This window comes from Tenrec ecaudatus, chromosome 18 (assembly GCF_050624435.1).
Source record: "Tenrec ecaudatus isolate mTenEca1 chromosome 18, mTenEca1.hap1, whole genome shotgun sequence".
Taxonomy (NCBI): domain Eukaryota; kingdom Metazoa; phylum Chordata; class Mammalia; order Afrosoricida; family Tenrecidae; genus Tenrec; species Tenrec ecaudatus.
Window position 1 is genome coordinate 1,545,728 of NC_134547.1, and position 18,095 is coordinate 1,563,822.

Sequence of the window (18,095 nt, forward strand, 5' to 3'; positions counted from 1 at the left end):
AAGGCACATCCTAAGAGGTCAAACAAAAACAGTTTGCCACCAGCAGATGCAAACAAGAAGGCAGGCAAGAGGGAGCACTCCAAAATAAAGAGGTGTTAGAGAAACTCCTCGGGCCCCAGGCTGAGTGAGGCAAAGGGAAGGTGGGGGGAGAATGGGGGAGCCGATCACAACGACCTACCTATAACCCCCTCCCAGGGGGAGGGACAACAGTTAAGGGGGTAAGGGAGACACCAGACAGTGCAAGACATGGAAAAGTAATAATAATTTTAAAATTATCAAGGGTTCATGAGGGAAGGGGAAAATGAGGAACTGATACCAAGGGCTCAAGTAGAAAGAAAATGTTTTGAAAATGATGATGGCAACAAATGTATAAATGTGCTTGACACAATGGATGTATGGATTGTGATAACAGTTGTACGAGCCCCCCAATAAAACAATTTTTCACAAAAGGAGGTGCTAATGGTGAGTCTTGAGATCTCAGGTAGGAAGAAAGAACAATGGAAGAGGTGAAAGCAATGAAAGACTATCTTTCTCATGAGCTTCAGAAAAATGTTTGATAGTTTAAACCACAATAACATTCAACATCCAATTAAAAAAAAACCCACAGTCATTAATTCCAACTCAAAGTGGCTCTGCATAGGGCTTCTGAGACTGTGACTTTTCTATGACACCTCTCATAGAGCAGCTGTTGGTTTGAATCCCTGCTTGCAGCTAGCAGGCCAATGCTTACCAGACTCCTTATTCAATGTACTATGTAAGAAGATTGGATATTTAAAAAGACCAAATAGAAGGTTTCTATACATCAAAGTGCTAAAATGTTAATACCAGACTATAAAATATATACATGTTAAAATTCTAAAACAATTACTAAAGAACTCCAAAAATCCATAATACTGGAATTATAAATACATTGATATAATTCTGAAAATGTTGAAATAATGAAGCATAAAAAACCCAAACCAGCATGATAAAAAACAACAGAAGCAAAAGAAACATGAGAATTAAAAAAATAAGAATGGCAGACTTTATGTCTCAACATATCAAAACAACACACACAAAAAAACAGATCTTAGATCAAGAATTGCTTTAAATATAAAGGGTTTAAATACATCAGTGAGAAGACAGGAATCAGCAGAATGGATAAGCTGTTTAAAGGAAACTTACTTCAAATATAATGATATAGGGAAGGTTGGGTATAAATTGATGAAAAATGATAAGTCACAAAAACATTGATTATAAAATGCAGAAGAGGTTATGTGAGAGCCAAGAAAATGAACAGGCAGAAAGAAGGACATTACATAATGAAAAAAGGATCAATATATAATATATATGCATCTATACATAGCAATCTTAAATATCTATATACCCAAGAACAGAACTTTATATAAAGTACATGAGGTTAAACTTAACAGAAAGTAAAAGGGGAATTGAAACATTGACAATTACAGTTGGGGACTTCCTTACCACTCTCAGAAATAAAACAGAAAAATTAGACAGAAATTCAGCAAGGGTATAGAAAATCTAAATGACAAAATCAACCAACAGGATCGCATACACATTTATACAAAATACAACACAACAGTGGCAGAATATACATTTTTATCAAACACTCAAGGAACATTCAACCAGAGGTACCATTCATGTTCTGGGTCACAAAACAAACATCAATAATTTCAATGCTTAGAAATCACACCGAGTATGTGTTCAGATTGAACAAGAAACAAAAAAAGGAATCAGTAAAGAAAATACACCAGGAAATAATATACACTTCTAAATAATCTTCGACAGGGAGGGTATCTCAAAAAGAATCAAGATATATTTAAAACTGAATAAAAATATTAAAACTTATAGAAATGTGTGGGATGGTTCTGAAATACTGGGATGGAAACATGTGGAATGGAAAGTCAAAGGAACTAAGGATGCTAAATAAACTTTGAATGCATTTCAAAGATGAGACAGAAATCACTTTACCCAATTATAATATTTGCCACATAGCTAGAGCAAAAAAACTAAAAAAAAGTAGGATAGGATTAAGAAAAGAATGTTCTGTTAAAGTACATTAATAAAACAAGTCCTAACTGTGCAAGGAAATGTACCCATTTGTATGTGTCCTTATTAAATATCAAAGGATCTCACGATAATGCTACATATTTCTCATACATTTAAGCTCCTAGAGAATAGAGCCAATACTGTGGAACAAAGGCTTTCAAAGGATTTTCTGCCCTGCTCTCAAATGACTAAACTCATCTGACAAACAGGCAGGGTTGTACATCCAAGAAACGAAAGGGAGACAAGGCTCTTTATCTTGCACCACCACTCCCCGACCCCAAATAAAACAAGAAAGTAATCACAAATTGTCATAGACTTGGCAGAAAATCTGAAAAAGTTCCCCCTTTTTGCTAAATTCTCTTTGACACTTCCTTATTAAAAAAAAAATTCCTGAGGTAACGCTGCACTGTAAACCAAGGAGTAAAATGCAGCCGAAGGCTTTCCCAAGTGCACAGTGGCCACTGGGGGTCTCTTCTAGGCCATGCTTTCAATGCAGAGTCTAGGTCGTCCATTTCTAATAGGCCTCTTTAGCTACAGATCACGTCCTCACAGGGATGACACGTGCACGCTTTCCCTTTGCTACGAGCAATCAGCTGCTGGGTAAGACGGTTCCTCGGGCCAGAGAGTTCCCTCCCTGGTTACATTCAAAAAGTCTTTCCCTAGGAAGAGTTCTTGAATGTTGACCGGGGTCTGTCGCTTGTTAAAAGGCCTCTTCCCATCTGTCCCACGGACAGGGTTTCTCCCCGAATGAGCCCTTAGGTGCTGAGTGAGGGAAGAGCTGCGACAGAAGGCCTTACCACATTCACGGCACGCGTAGGGCTTCTCGCGCGTGTGGATGACAGAGTGTCGAATGAGATTTGTGCTCCAGCAAAAAGTTTTCCCACACTCACCGCACTCGTAGGGCTTCTCCCCACTGTGAATGCGCTGGTGTCTTGTAAGGCCAGACCTGCGGCTGAAGGCCTTGCCACACTCAACACACTCGTGGGGCTTCTCCCCAGTGTGGATGGTGTAGTGGCGAATGAGGTCGGCCCGACTGCTGAAGGCCTTCCCGCACTCTTTGCACGCAAACGGCCTCTCCCCGGTGTGGGCCCTTTTATGCAAGATGTACGTGGAGCAGTGGGTGAAGGCCTTTCCGCATTCGGAGCACACGTAGGGCTTCTCCCCGGTGTGGATGCGCTGGTGCCTCTTGAGGTAGGACCTGTGGTTGAAGGCCTTGCCGCACTCTGGGCACTCGTAGGGCTTCTCCCCGGTGTGGATGACGGAGTGGTGAATGAGGGCCGCGCTCTCACAGAAGGCCTTCCCGCACTCACTGCACTCGTAGGGCTTCTCCCCGGTGTGCGTCTGCTGGTGCCACATCAGGTAGGACCTGTGCTTGAAGACCTCCCCGCACTCAAAGCACTCATAGGGGTTCTCTCCGCTGTGAATGAGGTAGTGCCGAATGAAGCCTGGCCGGTCACGGAACGCTTTCCCGCACTCTTTGCACACGAATGGCTTTTCTCCAGTGTGGCTCCGCTTGTGCAAGACGAAGGTGGAGCGGTGGGTGAAGGCCTTTCCACACTCAGTGCACTTGTAAGGCTTCTCCCCACTGTGAATTCTCTGGTGCTGAGTAAGGTGAGATCTGCGGCTGAAGGCCTTCCCGCACTCTCTGCACTCGTAGGGCTTCTCCCCGGTGTGGACCATGTGATGCTGAAGGAGGTAAGTGCTCTTCCGGAAGAACTTCCCACATTCCGTGCACCCATAGGGCTTCACTCCAGAGTGAATGCGCTCATGTTGGGCAAGAAGACGTTTCTTGTTAAACACTTTCCCACATTCCTTACAGATATGGGGATCTCTCTCTTCATGAGTCGCGGGATCTTTAGCAGGTCCATGTGAGCTACTTTCGTGGACCGCATCTCCCGCAGAGATTTGTTCCTGTGGAGTCCTTGAGCACACATCATTACCTGTCCCCAAACCATCATGCGCAGGGCTTTTCCCCCAAGGGAGCTGCTCCTTCTGGGTGTCTATCTCTGGTCTCAAGTGTTGGGCCGGTATTTCTGGTGGTCCCTCCTGACACCTGTCTTGTCCCACCTGAGAATCCTTGGAGGACACTTGTGTCAGCTGTCCATGGACTAAAGTTCCCTCAGAGAAGGTCAGAGCAGGAGTGCTTGGCTCTGCGGTCTTAAGCCTTGCCTTGTCCCCTGAAAGATATAAACGAGCCTATTAGTAATGCCAACATAAAACAAATCAAACCACCACTCCAGTGAGTAGATGGAAATAGTGCTTCTGTGCCTGCTGTCCTTTAACATCTCTGACGCCCAAGTTTGCAATTGTTTTCCTTTGTCATCCTTGGACTCTTGACACCTTTATAGACCAGAGGACAGAGGGTCTGAAGTAGAAACACCTTTCTGATTCCAGAAGTGGTGAGAGAAGACAGAGTAATGACACTGTGTATGGTGAATGTGCTTGAAGTGAGGACATCTCAAGGTGTTAGGAACGGGTACCTAATGTAGCCCAAGGAGACGGGGAGAGATTTCCCCAAGGAGGGGCTGCAGGTGTTCCTAATGAAGACATAGGAGCTGACACAAAGAATGGGAAGGGTGATGCAGCCTCAGGAGACAGAGCACACAAGGCACAGAGTCTTCGGAGAAGACAGGGAACATCTGTGCAGAGAAGAGGAAACAGAAGGCAGGCAGGGCAGAAGGGAGGCTGCATCTCAAGACTCTACTCTTGGGTGACAGTGGAGATGGTTATGGTTACTCCTATGTGTTAGTCTGGGTAGACTAGAGAAACAAATCCACAGAAACTCATATGTGTATAAGAGAGAGTTTTATATAAAGGGCAACTGTACATTAAGCATCCCAACCCAGTCCAGTCCAAGCCCATACGTCCGACATTAGCCCATATGTCCAACACTGATCTACAAAGTTCTCCTCAAACTCACAAAACACAAGCAATGATGCCGAATATAGGAGGAAAGCCAAATCATTGAGCATATAAGCATCTCAGTGCTGGCAGGGGTCTCCACATGGCTGCTCCAGCACCCAGGGCTGCATCAGGGTAGGTTCATGAGGCTTCTCCTCAGGGATGTGTCGCAGGAAGTGAGTCTTGGCAGCTGAGGCAGAGAACTAGCTAGGGCAGCTGCAACTGCTCTGACCATCAGAGAGCAAGAGACCATACAGACGAGGCTCACCAAGCCATTTATCTCTCCGCTCTTCAGTTAAACTGCCCTTCATCAGCCAGGCTGGCACAATAAACCTTAACTATCACGTCCTAGGACCCAACTTATAACTCCCAGAATATGGCTTCTATCATAAGCAGAATCTAAATGGACACAGCAAGTCTAGTAAGCTTGAGGAATGGCTAGGTGAAAAGACTATAGCAACATAAATATTGTCTAAATGAGGAAGACTTCAACACTTAACACATAAAAGAAGTCTAGACCCAGAGAACCAATATAAAGCTGACATTGCAGCCAAATCAATGTCTGAGTTCAATACATAAAACTTCATATGAAATTCCAATTGGGTTCACCATGGAACTTAATAATCTGATTCCACAATTCATGTACAAAAGCAAAGAACCAATAATATCCCCTTAGGAAGGAGAGGACTCAACCCTGTAAGGTAATAGCATTATCATGAAATAATACACCATTGAGGCGCGTAGTCCTGGCACAGGGCTGAGACAAACTGGCCAAGGCAAAGAAGAGCGAGCTCAGTCACAGCAGAAGAGAGACTACATACCCAACAGCTAGAACATTTGGTTCCTCAGCCGAGGGACACATACAACTACACACTATATTCAAACCAACCTCCAAGCACCCAATTTAGTGTTTCTGATATAAAATAAATGAGAACATCTTCTTGATCATGGAGTAATGCAAAATTTTTAATAAGTAATTAAATCCTTAAATTTTTTATAAACTAAACTACACCAAGATAAGAGCCTATTCAAAATATACTTCAAAGAGAGTGAACAAATTTGTTAAAAATGACCAGAGTGCTTGGCCCTGAATCAAGGCTGACAGTTTGATGGAGCTGTTGGCTTCAAGCAGGCGCCTAAAGAAATGTCTTCCTATGGTCTGTTGGCCATTTCAGAACTTGGAAATGTAATGGTCAATTCATTAGAAAGAAACATCTGAGAAAAAAAAAGAAGAAAAAAAAAGAGAAAAAAAAGAGAAAAAAAAGAGAAAAAAAAGGAGAAAAAAAAGAAAAAAAAGGAGAAAAAAAAGAGAAAAAAAAATGACCAGAGTGCATTTCCAGCAAATATAATTGATAAAAAAGTTACCATCAGGAATGTACAAATACACACATGAAGAATGAAAAACAGCTAATATAAAAATCTTATGAACTAGTATTACTGAGAAGATATAGATGGAAAAATAAAATAACAAAACTGCAGACCCAGAAAACCAAAAATAAGTAAATAAATAAAAAGATATCCACAAAACATATTAAAATGTTCAAATTCTCTAAGAGAGAAATACAAATCAAGACCACTAAGATGGCACTTGGTATCCACTTGACTGGCAACAATTAAGGAGCCTTACAGTCTCACATATCAGATCAATGAAACCTCCTGCATTTATTTCCCTTGTGAAGTTTAAATTGGTTATAAGGCCTTGGGAAACAATGGAAATTATCTTGTAACACTGAATATTCACATAGTCTGTAATCCCACTCTTAGAAATGTCACTATCTGTATTGAATTGTATATCCAAATACTGTACACTGGAATTCCTAACACCTGTATGTGTGGCTATAATCCGATTTGGGAATAGGACCTACTTTGTTGTTAATGAAACCACATCAGTGTAGAATATTTTTTTCAGGCAATCACTTTCACGCTATAAAAGGAGCAGCTTAAGACAAAAAAACAAGCAAGTATCAAGAGGAAATGTAGAAGCCACATGAAGATCACCAAGAAACTAGTAAATGGAATAAAGGATGGATGGTATGTTGTGGGGATTGCAATCAGTGAGGTGAAACCAAGTGTATGAATTGTTGAATGTAAAACTGATGATCTGCTATGTAAACCTTCATTTATAATACAAATTTTCTTAATAAATAAAATTGCTGATTTAAAAAAGTGATGTGTACACTAGAGTAGTCCCAGGACAATATACAATATACACATATACAATGAATAGCATTAGGTAAAACCGTGGAATTGTGAGAAAATGACCAAAATGTGACAAAGGCATGAATCGAGCACAGGTTTCAGAAACGTGTCCCGAACAGACTTGCTGCTCAGAGTGGCCATAAACCATCCATCTGGACGTAAACAAAGACACGAGGCCGCGTCTGCGAAGCCTCACAAGGCAGGGTCTTCCTGGTGCTCTCCTCCTCCAGAGCAATGAAGCACACGACGGGGGAGAGGGCACACACGTCAGAGTCCCTACATCCTTGGGCCGGGGGAGCAAGTAGGGTCAGCGGTCTCCTTCCAGTCTGCAGGGCCTCCCACTTGCCCAGCTCCCAGTCAACCCACCTGGACAGGGGCTCTGGCATAGGTCTCTCTTCACGGCCTGCAACTCTTGCCCAAGCTCCAGCTTGTAGATCAGCTCTGGCCGGGGCACAGGACACCCTGTTCATGGAGAATGGAAAGGCCACAGAGGTGTGTGAGAGAAGAACTTCAACCGCGGTCCAGTCTGGGGCTTCAGGATGAGAAAGAGACCTGGGAATGAAGCCACTCCCATCCAAGCTGCCAAGGCCTGCAACTCACTGAGGACACACACACCACCCATGGGCCCCAGAGACAGGCTGCTCAGTTAGCACCATTCCTTCTGACCTGCCGACTACAGAACACCCACACTGTTCACAAACAGCCCAAGACCCACAGAAATGAGCCCTTCTTCCAGAGGTGCTGTCTAATTCATCTCAGTCCGTGGGTCTCCCCTGCCAGTGGAACTGACTGGTTCCTACTCACAGACCAATGGAAGCGACTCTGGGGCGAGGGAGCCTGAAGCACAGCAGACTTCACCTTCTCAGATGATTCGTGGCTCCCTTCCATGTGCACACTGCATCCTGATCATCGGTCATTAGAGGTGGGCGCGTGACCAGACTAGCCACTCATTCAAGTGTGAGCCTTCATTCCAGAAAGCAGATTGAGGGGACCTGCCACCCCTAACACCCTGCAACCACTGCCAGAGAACTCACTTGAGGAGCAGGACCAAGGAAAGGAGGCAAACAAACAGACCTGGACTGTGTCATATGTCCTACCAACCTAGGAGTCCCCTCTGCCCCTGAGCGTCTCATTAGGTGGCGTAATGTATTTCCATCAGGCAGGACCTCAAACAGGTTTCAAATTGCCACCTTAAACGAGGCTGCATGATGCACGTAGGGAGCAGACAGTTGTGGCCTGCTCAGAGATGGCGCCAACCACACTCTCTCTAGGGTCCTGCCAGGAATGTGTTTCACCAAAAGTCCGGTCACAGTTCTTCTGCCAGAGTGCTTTTGGAGCCCACTGCAGGATTTCATTGGCTGGGCTCTGGAGAGCAGGCAGCACACACTCACCGCTGGCATGGCCAGTAGGCGTCTTTCAGCCAGGCACAGTTGTTTGGTTTCCTGACGCTGGTTGCCCGGGAGGCGCTTCTGGCGCACAGCAGCCCTTCGAGGCCAGAGCAGAACTGTGCTCCAGGATTTCTGGGCGGTTCATCTGAACAGGAGCAGACCTGCCTCATCTTTTTCCCACAGAGGCGCTGGTGGGTTTGAACTGCCGATCTTCCAGCTAGCAGCTCACTGCACTACCCAAGTTCCTGCTTGTTTCCTACTCAGATGAAAACACCCTGGGCACCAGACGTGGCCGGTACGCAATGCAAGCACAGCGCTTGTCTACGCTACGAGTGACTGGCCCGGTTTGAACCAGTTTGGAGCCCTGCCTGGAGGTGACCCGTGTGAGCCCAGCATGTACTAACAGATGCAGGGACAAAATCCCGATGACTCTACCGGTCAGCTAGTAGCTGAGGCACCAGACCCACAGGAAGTTCAAAGGCCAGAGCCTAAACCACAGGCCAAGATCTAACCAGCGAATGCTCAGCAAGTGCAAGCTGGCATCTGCGGAAAGCTTAGCCCGAGCTCAGTAATGGGAAGAGGAGGGGCGGCTTCCTCCTCTCTGGGGGGAGTCACGCTCCTCACAGCCAGGGCCTTTGCAGCCATGGGCTCCTCCACCTAGAATGCTGCGTGCCCTGCTGGTGCCTTGCTCCACCTGCTAACTCGGATTCTCTGGGTCTCAGCCCAGATGCCACCTCCTTCAAAGCCTCCGCTGCAATACGGCCCCAGGTTAACGTATTCCGCAATGTGCCACGCTGCCACAGAAGTTTCAGCCCCGATAAAAACCAAACCCTTGGCCGATGGTCAATTCCAATTCACAGCAACCCTGAGAATGAAGTCGAACTGCCCCAGAAGGGGTTCTTCAATCACTGCACTGAGGGCTCCCCTGAATCCTAGTATGACAACGTGTGGGGTGTAACTAAATCCCCAAAGTCGCAGTGACGAAGCACTCGGCTGCGAACTATAACTAAGGTCAGTGGTTTGAACCAACCAGTGTTCCCTTGGACAAAAGTGTGGTGGTGTGCTTTTGTGAGCTTGGGCCCTCGGGGCAGCTCTACACGTTCACAGCAGCTTTTCTGAATAGTGCCTCCTGTTAGGGCTCTTGCTGTGGAGTGCCACTGAGTCGATGCCAGCCCACAGGGGCCTCGCAGAGAGCAGACCTGCTCATCAGGTGTCCCAGGTGGTGATCTGAGCTGCTGGGTGGGTCTGAATGGCCAACCTTCCTGTTAGCAGCTGAGCTCACTCGACGATGACACCACCAGGGTTTCATGGTTCTTAGATTTCTTCCAAAATGGAATAACCTTTTGTTCCGGGTACACTGCAAAAGCAGAGCCACTTGCCGGTGTGGCGCATCCAGGGAAGATCACGCCCAGTCTGAAACGACACTAGGGGGTTCCAGGAAGCACGGGCGGCCTGCTCGGGGCTGTGAGTGTAAGGAAGTTCCTGCTTGAGCACAGACTCAATGCTCAAGACGTGGGAAAGAAAAGGGAGGCAGGCATGGCTTTCTTGAGTGTCCTGAAATGTCAGTTAACCATGACTCCTGCTGCAGCCTCTTCCCGAGCCGTCTCTGCGTACCCACAGAAAACGGGGCAGAGCGGCCTCAGCAGGACTGATGTACTGGTCCTGAGAATCCTTTGCTGTGTGTGGCCTGCACACTTTAAGGGTGCTCAGCGCACTGCAGGTCTGGCACCCAGGGGTGGCCCTAAGAAAGGTGTTCAGGCTCTGTCAAAGGAGCCCTGTGGCATAGTGCTCACTCGGGCTGAGATCTGCATGGTTGGAAGTTTGAAACCACCAGCTGCTCCAAGGGAGAAAGACTGGGCTTCCTACGCCCATAAACAGTTAAGAGTATAGGAAACCCACAGGGGATCGCTCTGAGCCAGCGCTGATTCGACGGCAGCGAGTTTGGTTTTGGTGGGGGTGCTATCTCCCCACGGGCTCAGGATGGTGTAAAAAGGGTGGTGAGAGAATGAGAGCATGAAAGAGCAGGCGCTGGCATGGTATTTGGCCTCAGAAGCAGGTGAAGGTTCTAGTGTGCTCCCAAAGTGCCAGACCGCGTGACTTCGCCGTGAGCCCCCACCAGGCAGCAAGGACAGCAAAGTCAAAGGCCCACTGTGGAGGTGCACTTGGGAAACTGCGCAGTGAAAACTGGAAGTCAGAGGCTCATGGAGAGAAGCCAGGACACAACCAGAATTCCTGCCGGAACGCCTGCCTCTGGGTTCTGTGAGACACCCCATTTCCCTCCAGCACCCCCATTCCTCTGGAGGGAAGTCAAAGGGGAATGGTGTTTCTTGCCCAAGAGACCGAGTCTGGACAAAGACAGTCGCTGTGGGGAGGATCTTACCCAGAGAGACCAGCAGTCCACAGTTTGCTAGCATCACCTCCTGGTACAAACTCCTCTGAGTAAGGTCCAGCTGTCCCCACTCCTCCCGCGTGAAGGTCACAGCCACGTCTTCGAAGGTTACAGGCACCTGAAGAGTGTAGAGAGCGGTAGCAGTGTTAGCACTGGGAGGTTTGGGGTTGGGCTTGGAGCCCCTTCGGCACACCGATATTGCTGGAGGGTCTCCAACGGTCTTTCCAAGTACTGCAGGTGAGGCGGGTATTGCGCTGGACAGAATCAAACCAGGTGGAAAAGACAGCATCCACCCAGGGCTCCTGGAGAAGAGCAACCTGCTTCCACCATGAGATGCAGAGGGTACAGGCTTTCAGATGTCCCAGGGAAAGGAGGCAGTAATGACTAAGACCACCACTCTCCCTGTGCTGAGGGCTTAGCAGGGGTGCTAAAGCAACTACCAGGCCCACTCTGAAGTGACGCTCCCGTAGCGTTGACTCCAAACACCTAAATCTGACACTTGGCTGCTGCATCATCTTGAGGTTCTCACTTCATTGCTCTCATTGGACTGTCCCACCAGCAGCACTGAGATTTCCAGATTCTGGTCCGGGCATGGTGGGCTCTGGGTTTACACACTCCCAGTCAGCAAGGTGAACATCCTCTCATTCTCTCCAGGACACAGCCAGGGAGTTGAGCAGAGCAGGACTTAAACCCTCTACTCCAGGCTCCCAGAGAGTAACCCCAACATCCCTCCTTCATCAAAGCCAATCCACAGTCTAGGAATTTCGGCTGCCAAACCCATTTCAGCCACTCCTGAAAATATTTCTGTGAAAGGGGACAGAGGGGAGGGGCTCTCATCTCTGAACTCCCAGAAGAACCCCCATGGGAGGTGCCTGCCTGAGCAGCAGCAGGGGTGGGTGCTTCCAGCACTCCGGCCCCTCCTAGCCTGGGAGACTTCCAGGGGACCACTCTCCTCTTTCTCCTGTCTCGCCAGGTTCTCACTTCCCTGAGGCCAAGACGCTTCAGGCCACAGCACACAGGGGGCAGGGACAATGTGGAACCCGGGCCACAATGTTCATACTGACTGAAATGTGAACAACATTCACCCTCCCGGGCCCTGTCGCTACAGCACCTGAAACAACCAAAACCCTGCCTTTGCCAGGCACATTGGTCAACCCTCGGCTGCTAACTGAAAGGTCACTGGTTGGTGCCCACCAGCTGTACAGTGGGGGGAAGATGTGGCGGGCTGATTCTGTAAGCATCCATAGAAGCTCTACTCTGCCCTACAGGTTTGCTAAGAGTTGGAATCGACACAGTGGCAGTGGGTTTGGGATCTGAAATGACCCACCTCTATTCCCCAATGCTTAAAGTCAAGGTCACTTTAGGGGTCATCATGTAAAGGAGTGGTTAAAAGCACAGGCTCCAGTTATCAGCATACAGCATGCAAGTTTCTGGTGCTTCCAAGCTATATGACCTGGAGCAGATAACAAGGGTCTCTGAGCTCCAAGTGCACATGATATTACTATTCAACTCTGATAAAGTAAGGGTTAACTCAGGTGATGTATGACTGCACAACTTACAATACCAGAGACTCAACAAAGGCCGGTCACCAGGTCTCATCTGTTCTGATGGTCTACTCTCCTGCTTGCCCACACACCCTGGAAAACCTCAATCTAAACCCCCAAAGCCATGGCCCTTAGTCACCTTTAAGGTCAGAAAGCGAACTCACCCTCATGGATCAATTTTCAGTTGCAAAATAGATAAGTTATTCCACTAGTGAGGTCTGTCCTCTGTAACCTTCAGCCCTTTGAGACCAGAAGCAGAGTGCCTGCCCAAAGGCAAAGTTCAGAGGGCAGGAAGGGGTAGGAAAGGTGAATGAATGAAAAGAAAAAATAAAGGAGTAAGTGAGGTGATCTTGCCACTCAATGACATGGAATAAAACGTATATGGATTTTTTTTAACATAACACCAAATTGCTCTGTAATTCTTCACCCAATTCACAAAGAAACTTAAAAACAAAACAAACCCTCAACCCAGCAGGCTTTAGTAATTTTTCCAGATGGCTACACCAGAGGTGGGGAAGGTGCAGCCAGCAGGCAGCACAAAGCCTGAGGAGCCATCACACCAGCTAACATCCCACGGCTCCCCAAAGAGTAGCAGTTCCAGCCTGCACACCCGGAGTGAGTTAATGAAATGTTTGACCAAATACAGGGTCATTTTTCAGTGGATGATCCTGTATGGCCCTCACATGATGTTATAAATATCCAAAGGGCTCTCAGAAGAATGGTTCCCCACCCCTGCCTTACACAAAAAATGCCAGACTACAGACAAGTAGGGCAAGTGCTACTTTAGCAGGAAGTGCCAGGAAGCCACTCCAAACGATGGCACCTAAGAAGGGGAGCACGCCAGAGATGTAGCGCCTGTGTCCTAGTGAGCTGTAAGGATGAAGGATGCCTCTCCCTTTCCCTACCATCATGGTGACCATGGCCACCACGCATCCTGGCTCAGTCTTTTCACTGCCTTTCAGGAGCAAGCAATTCCTGGCCCAGAAACAAAGGTGGAACCATCCCATTACTCAATGGGTTTGCACGAAGACTAGTGACAAAACCAGGCACCATTCCAAGAGGAGACACTGGAAAAGAACTGAGCTGGCTCTCTAAGGAGGGGCACGGGGGATGGCAGGCCACTAGCATTCCATCAGAGCATGCTTCCAATTTGAGCAGCATCTGATCAATTGAACACGCATGGAGGAAATTCTGATCCCTGCCTTTGTTTTTAATGCATCTGAATTAAGAAGCTGACCGATAAATCTGGAAGTTCATGGGAAAAGTGGAAATAAAAGACACTGGCATTTTCCCATGGTGTTTCTGAAGTCCCTTTCCTATGTGCGACCTTTGGGGATAAAGGCTGAAAAGAACCTCGCACAGCCAAAATGGTGTGCTTGGAGAACAGGGAGAAAGGAGAAAATGGGAAGACAAGGTTGGGAGGGGACTGGTCCAGGTGTATGAGGTGGAAACTTGCAGGTCAAGGTAGGGAGTTGGGTTTAAGTCACACACAGCATAAACCTTTAGAACAAAGGCTCCCAAACTTATGAGCGAATTTCTCCCATTTCAGAAAAACAAAACAACTCAGGGCTTCCCTAGCAGTTAAAACCGTGTGTACTAGAACCCAGAATCGAGAATAAGGTGTGGACATCTGCTTGTGCAGCCTCAGGGCCAGTTCTGGTGGCCCTGGGTAATATTCCCCACTCTGGGAAACAGGACTTCGGAGCGAGCACCATCCATTCTTCAATCAACCACTACACACGAGAGTCGGCCACTATTCTACTGTTCGGTGCCAACAGCAGATTCAGACTCATAGCGACCCCGTGTGACAGCACAGAGCTAGCTGCCCCATACCCTGCTCTCGGCCGAAACTTTTACAGGAGCAGGTTGTCAGGCCTTTTTCTCATAGAACTGCCCGCCAGTTTGGGACAGTAGCACGTTGCTGAATGAACCGTTGTGCCAAAGGGTCTGGGGTGGTGATGGTATTTATTCTTTTATTCTAAGTAGGGATTATAAGAGCCCGTGGAAAGAGCTTCATACTGAGCGCGGGTCAGGGAGGAGCCCTGCTGGCGTAGTGGGTTACTAGTAGGGTGGCAAACTGAAAGATCGGCGGTTCGAAACCACCAGTTGCTCCACCGGAGAAAGATGAGGCTTTCTGCTCTGGGAGAGACTGAGTCTCAGAAACCCAGAGGGCAGTTCTCTGATCTCAGGGGATCGCTCTGAGGCAGAATCCACGGGTGTGGCAGTGAGTTGGGGGGGTTAGTCAGGGTCCTGACACTGCCCTCGGGCTAGGGCTTGGGCCAGCCCACTGGACAGAATCCACTGATTTTCCAGGCTCCCAGGAGCTCAGCCCACGTCCCAAACCAGAGTCCAGAGTCGAGTCGACCCTAACTCAGAGACCCATTGGGTCTTCGAGGCTGTAAGGCGTCACGGGCGCGGGCGGCCTCACTGCCCTGCTGTCCAGCGGCTGGCGGGTTCGAACCGGCGACCTACAGGTGAGCCGCCGAAGTCTCACCAACACCCGAAATCCGCCCGCGCTCACCTGAGGCGGGTCCATCAGCGCCGCCGCCATCGTGGGGCCCCGGAGGCCAGGAGGGGGCCCCCGCAGACCCAGCCTGCGGCGCCCTGGTCAGGGGACAGGGCTGAGCGTCGCCCTCCGGGCCTCAGTCTCCCTGAGGTAAGACGCGCAGGGCTCCGGGCGCCGCCCTTGGCGCCTGAGGAGGTGAAGCGGGAGGCACGTGCCGAGGGGACGCCCGGGCCGGGGCTCACCCCTCAAACAAGGGTTTGGTCCCGACGAAGGAAGAGGGGCGAAGCCCCGGATAATTTCTCTAGGGGTCAAGACCAGAAGGGGCAGAATCGCCACAGGCAAATGGCGCACAATCCGAAGTAAACGGAAGTCCCGCCCCTTTGACGTGGATTCCGGAAACGCTCCCCTCCTCTTAGGCCGTCATTGGTCCAGCCGGGCGGCCGACGCACGGCGCACGGCCTGCTGGGTCATGTAGTTTCCGACTACGTCCATGCCTGAGAAGAAGCGCTTCTCCCCGTGTCCTGTTCAAGGTGAAGTGGACACACGACCCGGAGTTGGGCCGCAGGGCCATCCATCCTGTGACGGGGAAACCGAGGCGTGGAAAGCGGGAATATTGCAGCATTTAAATCAAGTGCAAAGATACCCAGGCTCTCCTGTAGGATCCTCATCATATCCCAGTACCTTACCGATCCTGTGAATCCTCTTAATTGGTGGTGTTATTTGTTGTTTCAACAAAAACACTGATTCTAACGCCTGGCAAGCTCAAGTGTGCCAGTCCAACAGCATAAGGTTCATGACTGTGAATGTTAGAAAGCAGCTCTCCGGGGAGCCCTTTTCTTCCAAGATACCCACCCCTGGGTGGGTTTGAACCACCCAACTCATAACCATGGAATGGATACCAGCCCAGAGGGATCCTACGCGACAAAGTAGAGCTGCCTCACGGGATAGCCTACGCCGTCATCTGCAAGCCTTTCTCCCACAGAGCGGCCAGTGGATTTGAACCATCAGCATTGCCAGCCTTTCAGCTAGCAGCTGAGTTGCTTCACCGTTGTACCAAGAGATCCCTTAAAAATTCACTACCACTCTGACTTAAAACACCCAACAGGATGTTATTCATGAAACGTATTAGGGAAAACTGGCATAAGAAAATTATTAGAAGGAATCTTTTTTTGGGAAGGACTTACCAAAGATCACCCCTTTCCGCCAATAGACACGAAGAAGATGCTGGGGTCTTGAGGGAGCTAATCTACTTGGGTGAAGAGCCCAATTTTTGAACACCTTGGGCCCACTAATATGGTGCACAGGTATTTGGGTGATAGAGTTTGCTTCAGGTGCTGGGAATATGATCTGAGATGGTGGGACTGCAAGTGGAGGAAGCTTGTTAACTGCCCTGCCTGACTCATGTCAGTCTTAAAGCCACAACAGCTGAAATGCCGCACGGTCCCGGACCATACGGATAATGAATGGAGGATCAGACAGTGGTGGCCCTTCAAGTTTTCACTGCCAGGTTTGGGGATGTAGATCACCAGATCTTTCTTCCTAGATGTTGGGGAGGGATAATGAACTTGGTTTGTCAGACCCTTCCTTATAAATAACGAAGACCATGCAAAATGAAAGGTTGTTAGTTGCTACCGATTCCATTCCCAATCATGTCAACCCGTGTGTGCAGAGTTGAATCCCACGGGGTTTTCAGGTTTGTGAATTCAGGAAGATTACCAGGGTGGGTTCGAACCACCAACCTTTATGACTAATCGTCAAGTGTCACCCAATAACCTAAAGGGAAGATGATGTGCGCTAGTGAATAGATTATGACTCAGAGAGCAGAGTTCTCTGTTCCATGGGGCTTCCTAGGCCAGGTCTTTCCTCCCAAGGAGCAGCTGATGGGTTTGATCCACTGGTCTCCCCGTGAGCAGCTGAGCAATGAATAAGCAAGTCCAACAACATACAGTTTCATGACCGTGAATGTTAGACAGCAGCTCACTGGGGGCGGGGGATGGGCTTTTCCAAGGCAACCATCCCTGGGTGGGTTTGAACTGCCCATTTTTTGCTTAGCAGCGGAACATTTAACTGTTTGTACCAACCAAGGATAAGATAGTTCACATGTCTGGTTTTCCCCCAAACCAAAAAACAAATTCGCTTCCATAGAGTCAATACTGACTCCCAGCAAGCCCCTGGGGGTCCCCAGATGGTAACTGTTTATAGGAGTTGAAAATACCGCCCTTTCCCTGCAGAGCCGCTGCTGGTTTCAAACTGCTGAGGCAATGATGTGTCCTCGGGCTGGTTGCCGCAGGGGTTGTAATTCAGGGTTCTATTTCTACAGGTGATCTAGTCCTTCTCAGTGGTGTACTCAGTGTCTCACACCTCAGACTCTCCGGTACTGGAGATCCACTGGGGGCACAAACCAGAAGAATGGAAAGACAAAGGTGGTTTTAAAAAAAATCATGTCTTTTATACTTCAGAAACCTAAATCAAATGATGTCAGATATTTGGGTAAAGCAAGACCTTTGATTTCCCTTTCTATAGGTGGTTTGTAGTCTGGAAACCACCAACAGACACAATGAGATGTGATGCCACTGTCAGCATATCATTGTTTGAGCACTAGCTGTGTCGGGCTTTGAGCTAACTGCTTTATAAGTTGTGACCTTGTGAAGTTAATTCATTGTTAAACTTCAGTTTCTGACTTGGATATAATAGGTACCTGTCTGAAAATACAGGAGCTGTATTGTCATAGTGGATAACAAGTGGGGCTGCTAACTACAAGGTCAGCAGTTCAAAACCACCAGCTTCTCCTCAAAAAAGATGAGGCTATCTACTCCCATATTCCAATAAAGAGTTATAATCTTGGAAACCCACAGGGGTGGCTCTACGCTGTCCTGTAGGGTCACTATGAGTCAGAATTGACTGGATGGCAGTGAGATCTCAAATCAGGGTGAAATAAATGAGATGGTATCGGTAGCAGTGTCTTGCACTTAATTATGTTCTGTGGGAGCAAAAACATATTTTTCTTCATAGCAAGATAGCACAGTCACATGTCATCCTAGCTCTCGAAATAAGTAAAACCCTTAGCATTCCCCTAAGTTGCTGAAACGCCGTACAAAAATAACCGTGTGGTTGACATT

The 18,095-nt window shown here is 48.2% G+C and overlaps 1 protein-coding gene and 1 non-coding gene across 2 annotated transcripts; one reads left to right on the top strand and one right to left on the bottom strand.

Annotated features, from left to right (window-relative positions):
- Positions 1 to 1,359: 1,359 nt before the first annotated feature.
- On the bottom strand, positions 1,360 to 15,340 carry LOC142432446 (uncharacterized). Its single transcript, XM_075537679.1, has 4 exons — positions 14,992 to 15,340; positions 10,918 to 11,044; positions 7,516 to 7,611; positions 1,360 to 4,226 (listed from the first exon to the last, which is right to left on the bottom strand). The coding sequence occupies exons 1-4, from the start codon at positions 15,019 to 15,021 to the stop codon at positions 2,629 to 2,631; spliced, it is 1,851 nt and encodes a 616-aa protein (XP_075393794.1). The 5' UTR covers positions 15,022 to 15,340; the 3' UTR covers positions 1,360 to 2,628.
- Positions 6,032 to 6,167, top strand: LOC142432940 (small nucleolar RNA SNORA2/SNORA34 family). Its single transcript, XR_012781018.1, has one exon. It is a non-coding gene; the product is annotated as a small nucleolar RNA SNORA2/SNORA34 family (small nucleolar RNA).
- Positions 15,341 to 18,095: the final 2,755 nt, after the last annotated feature.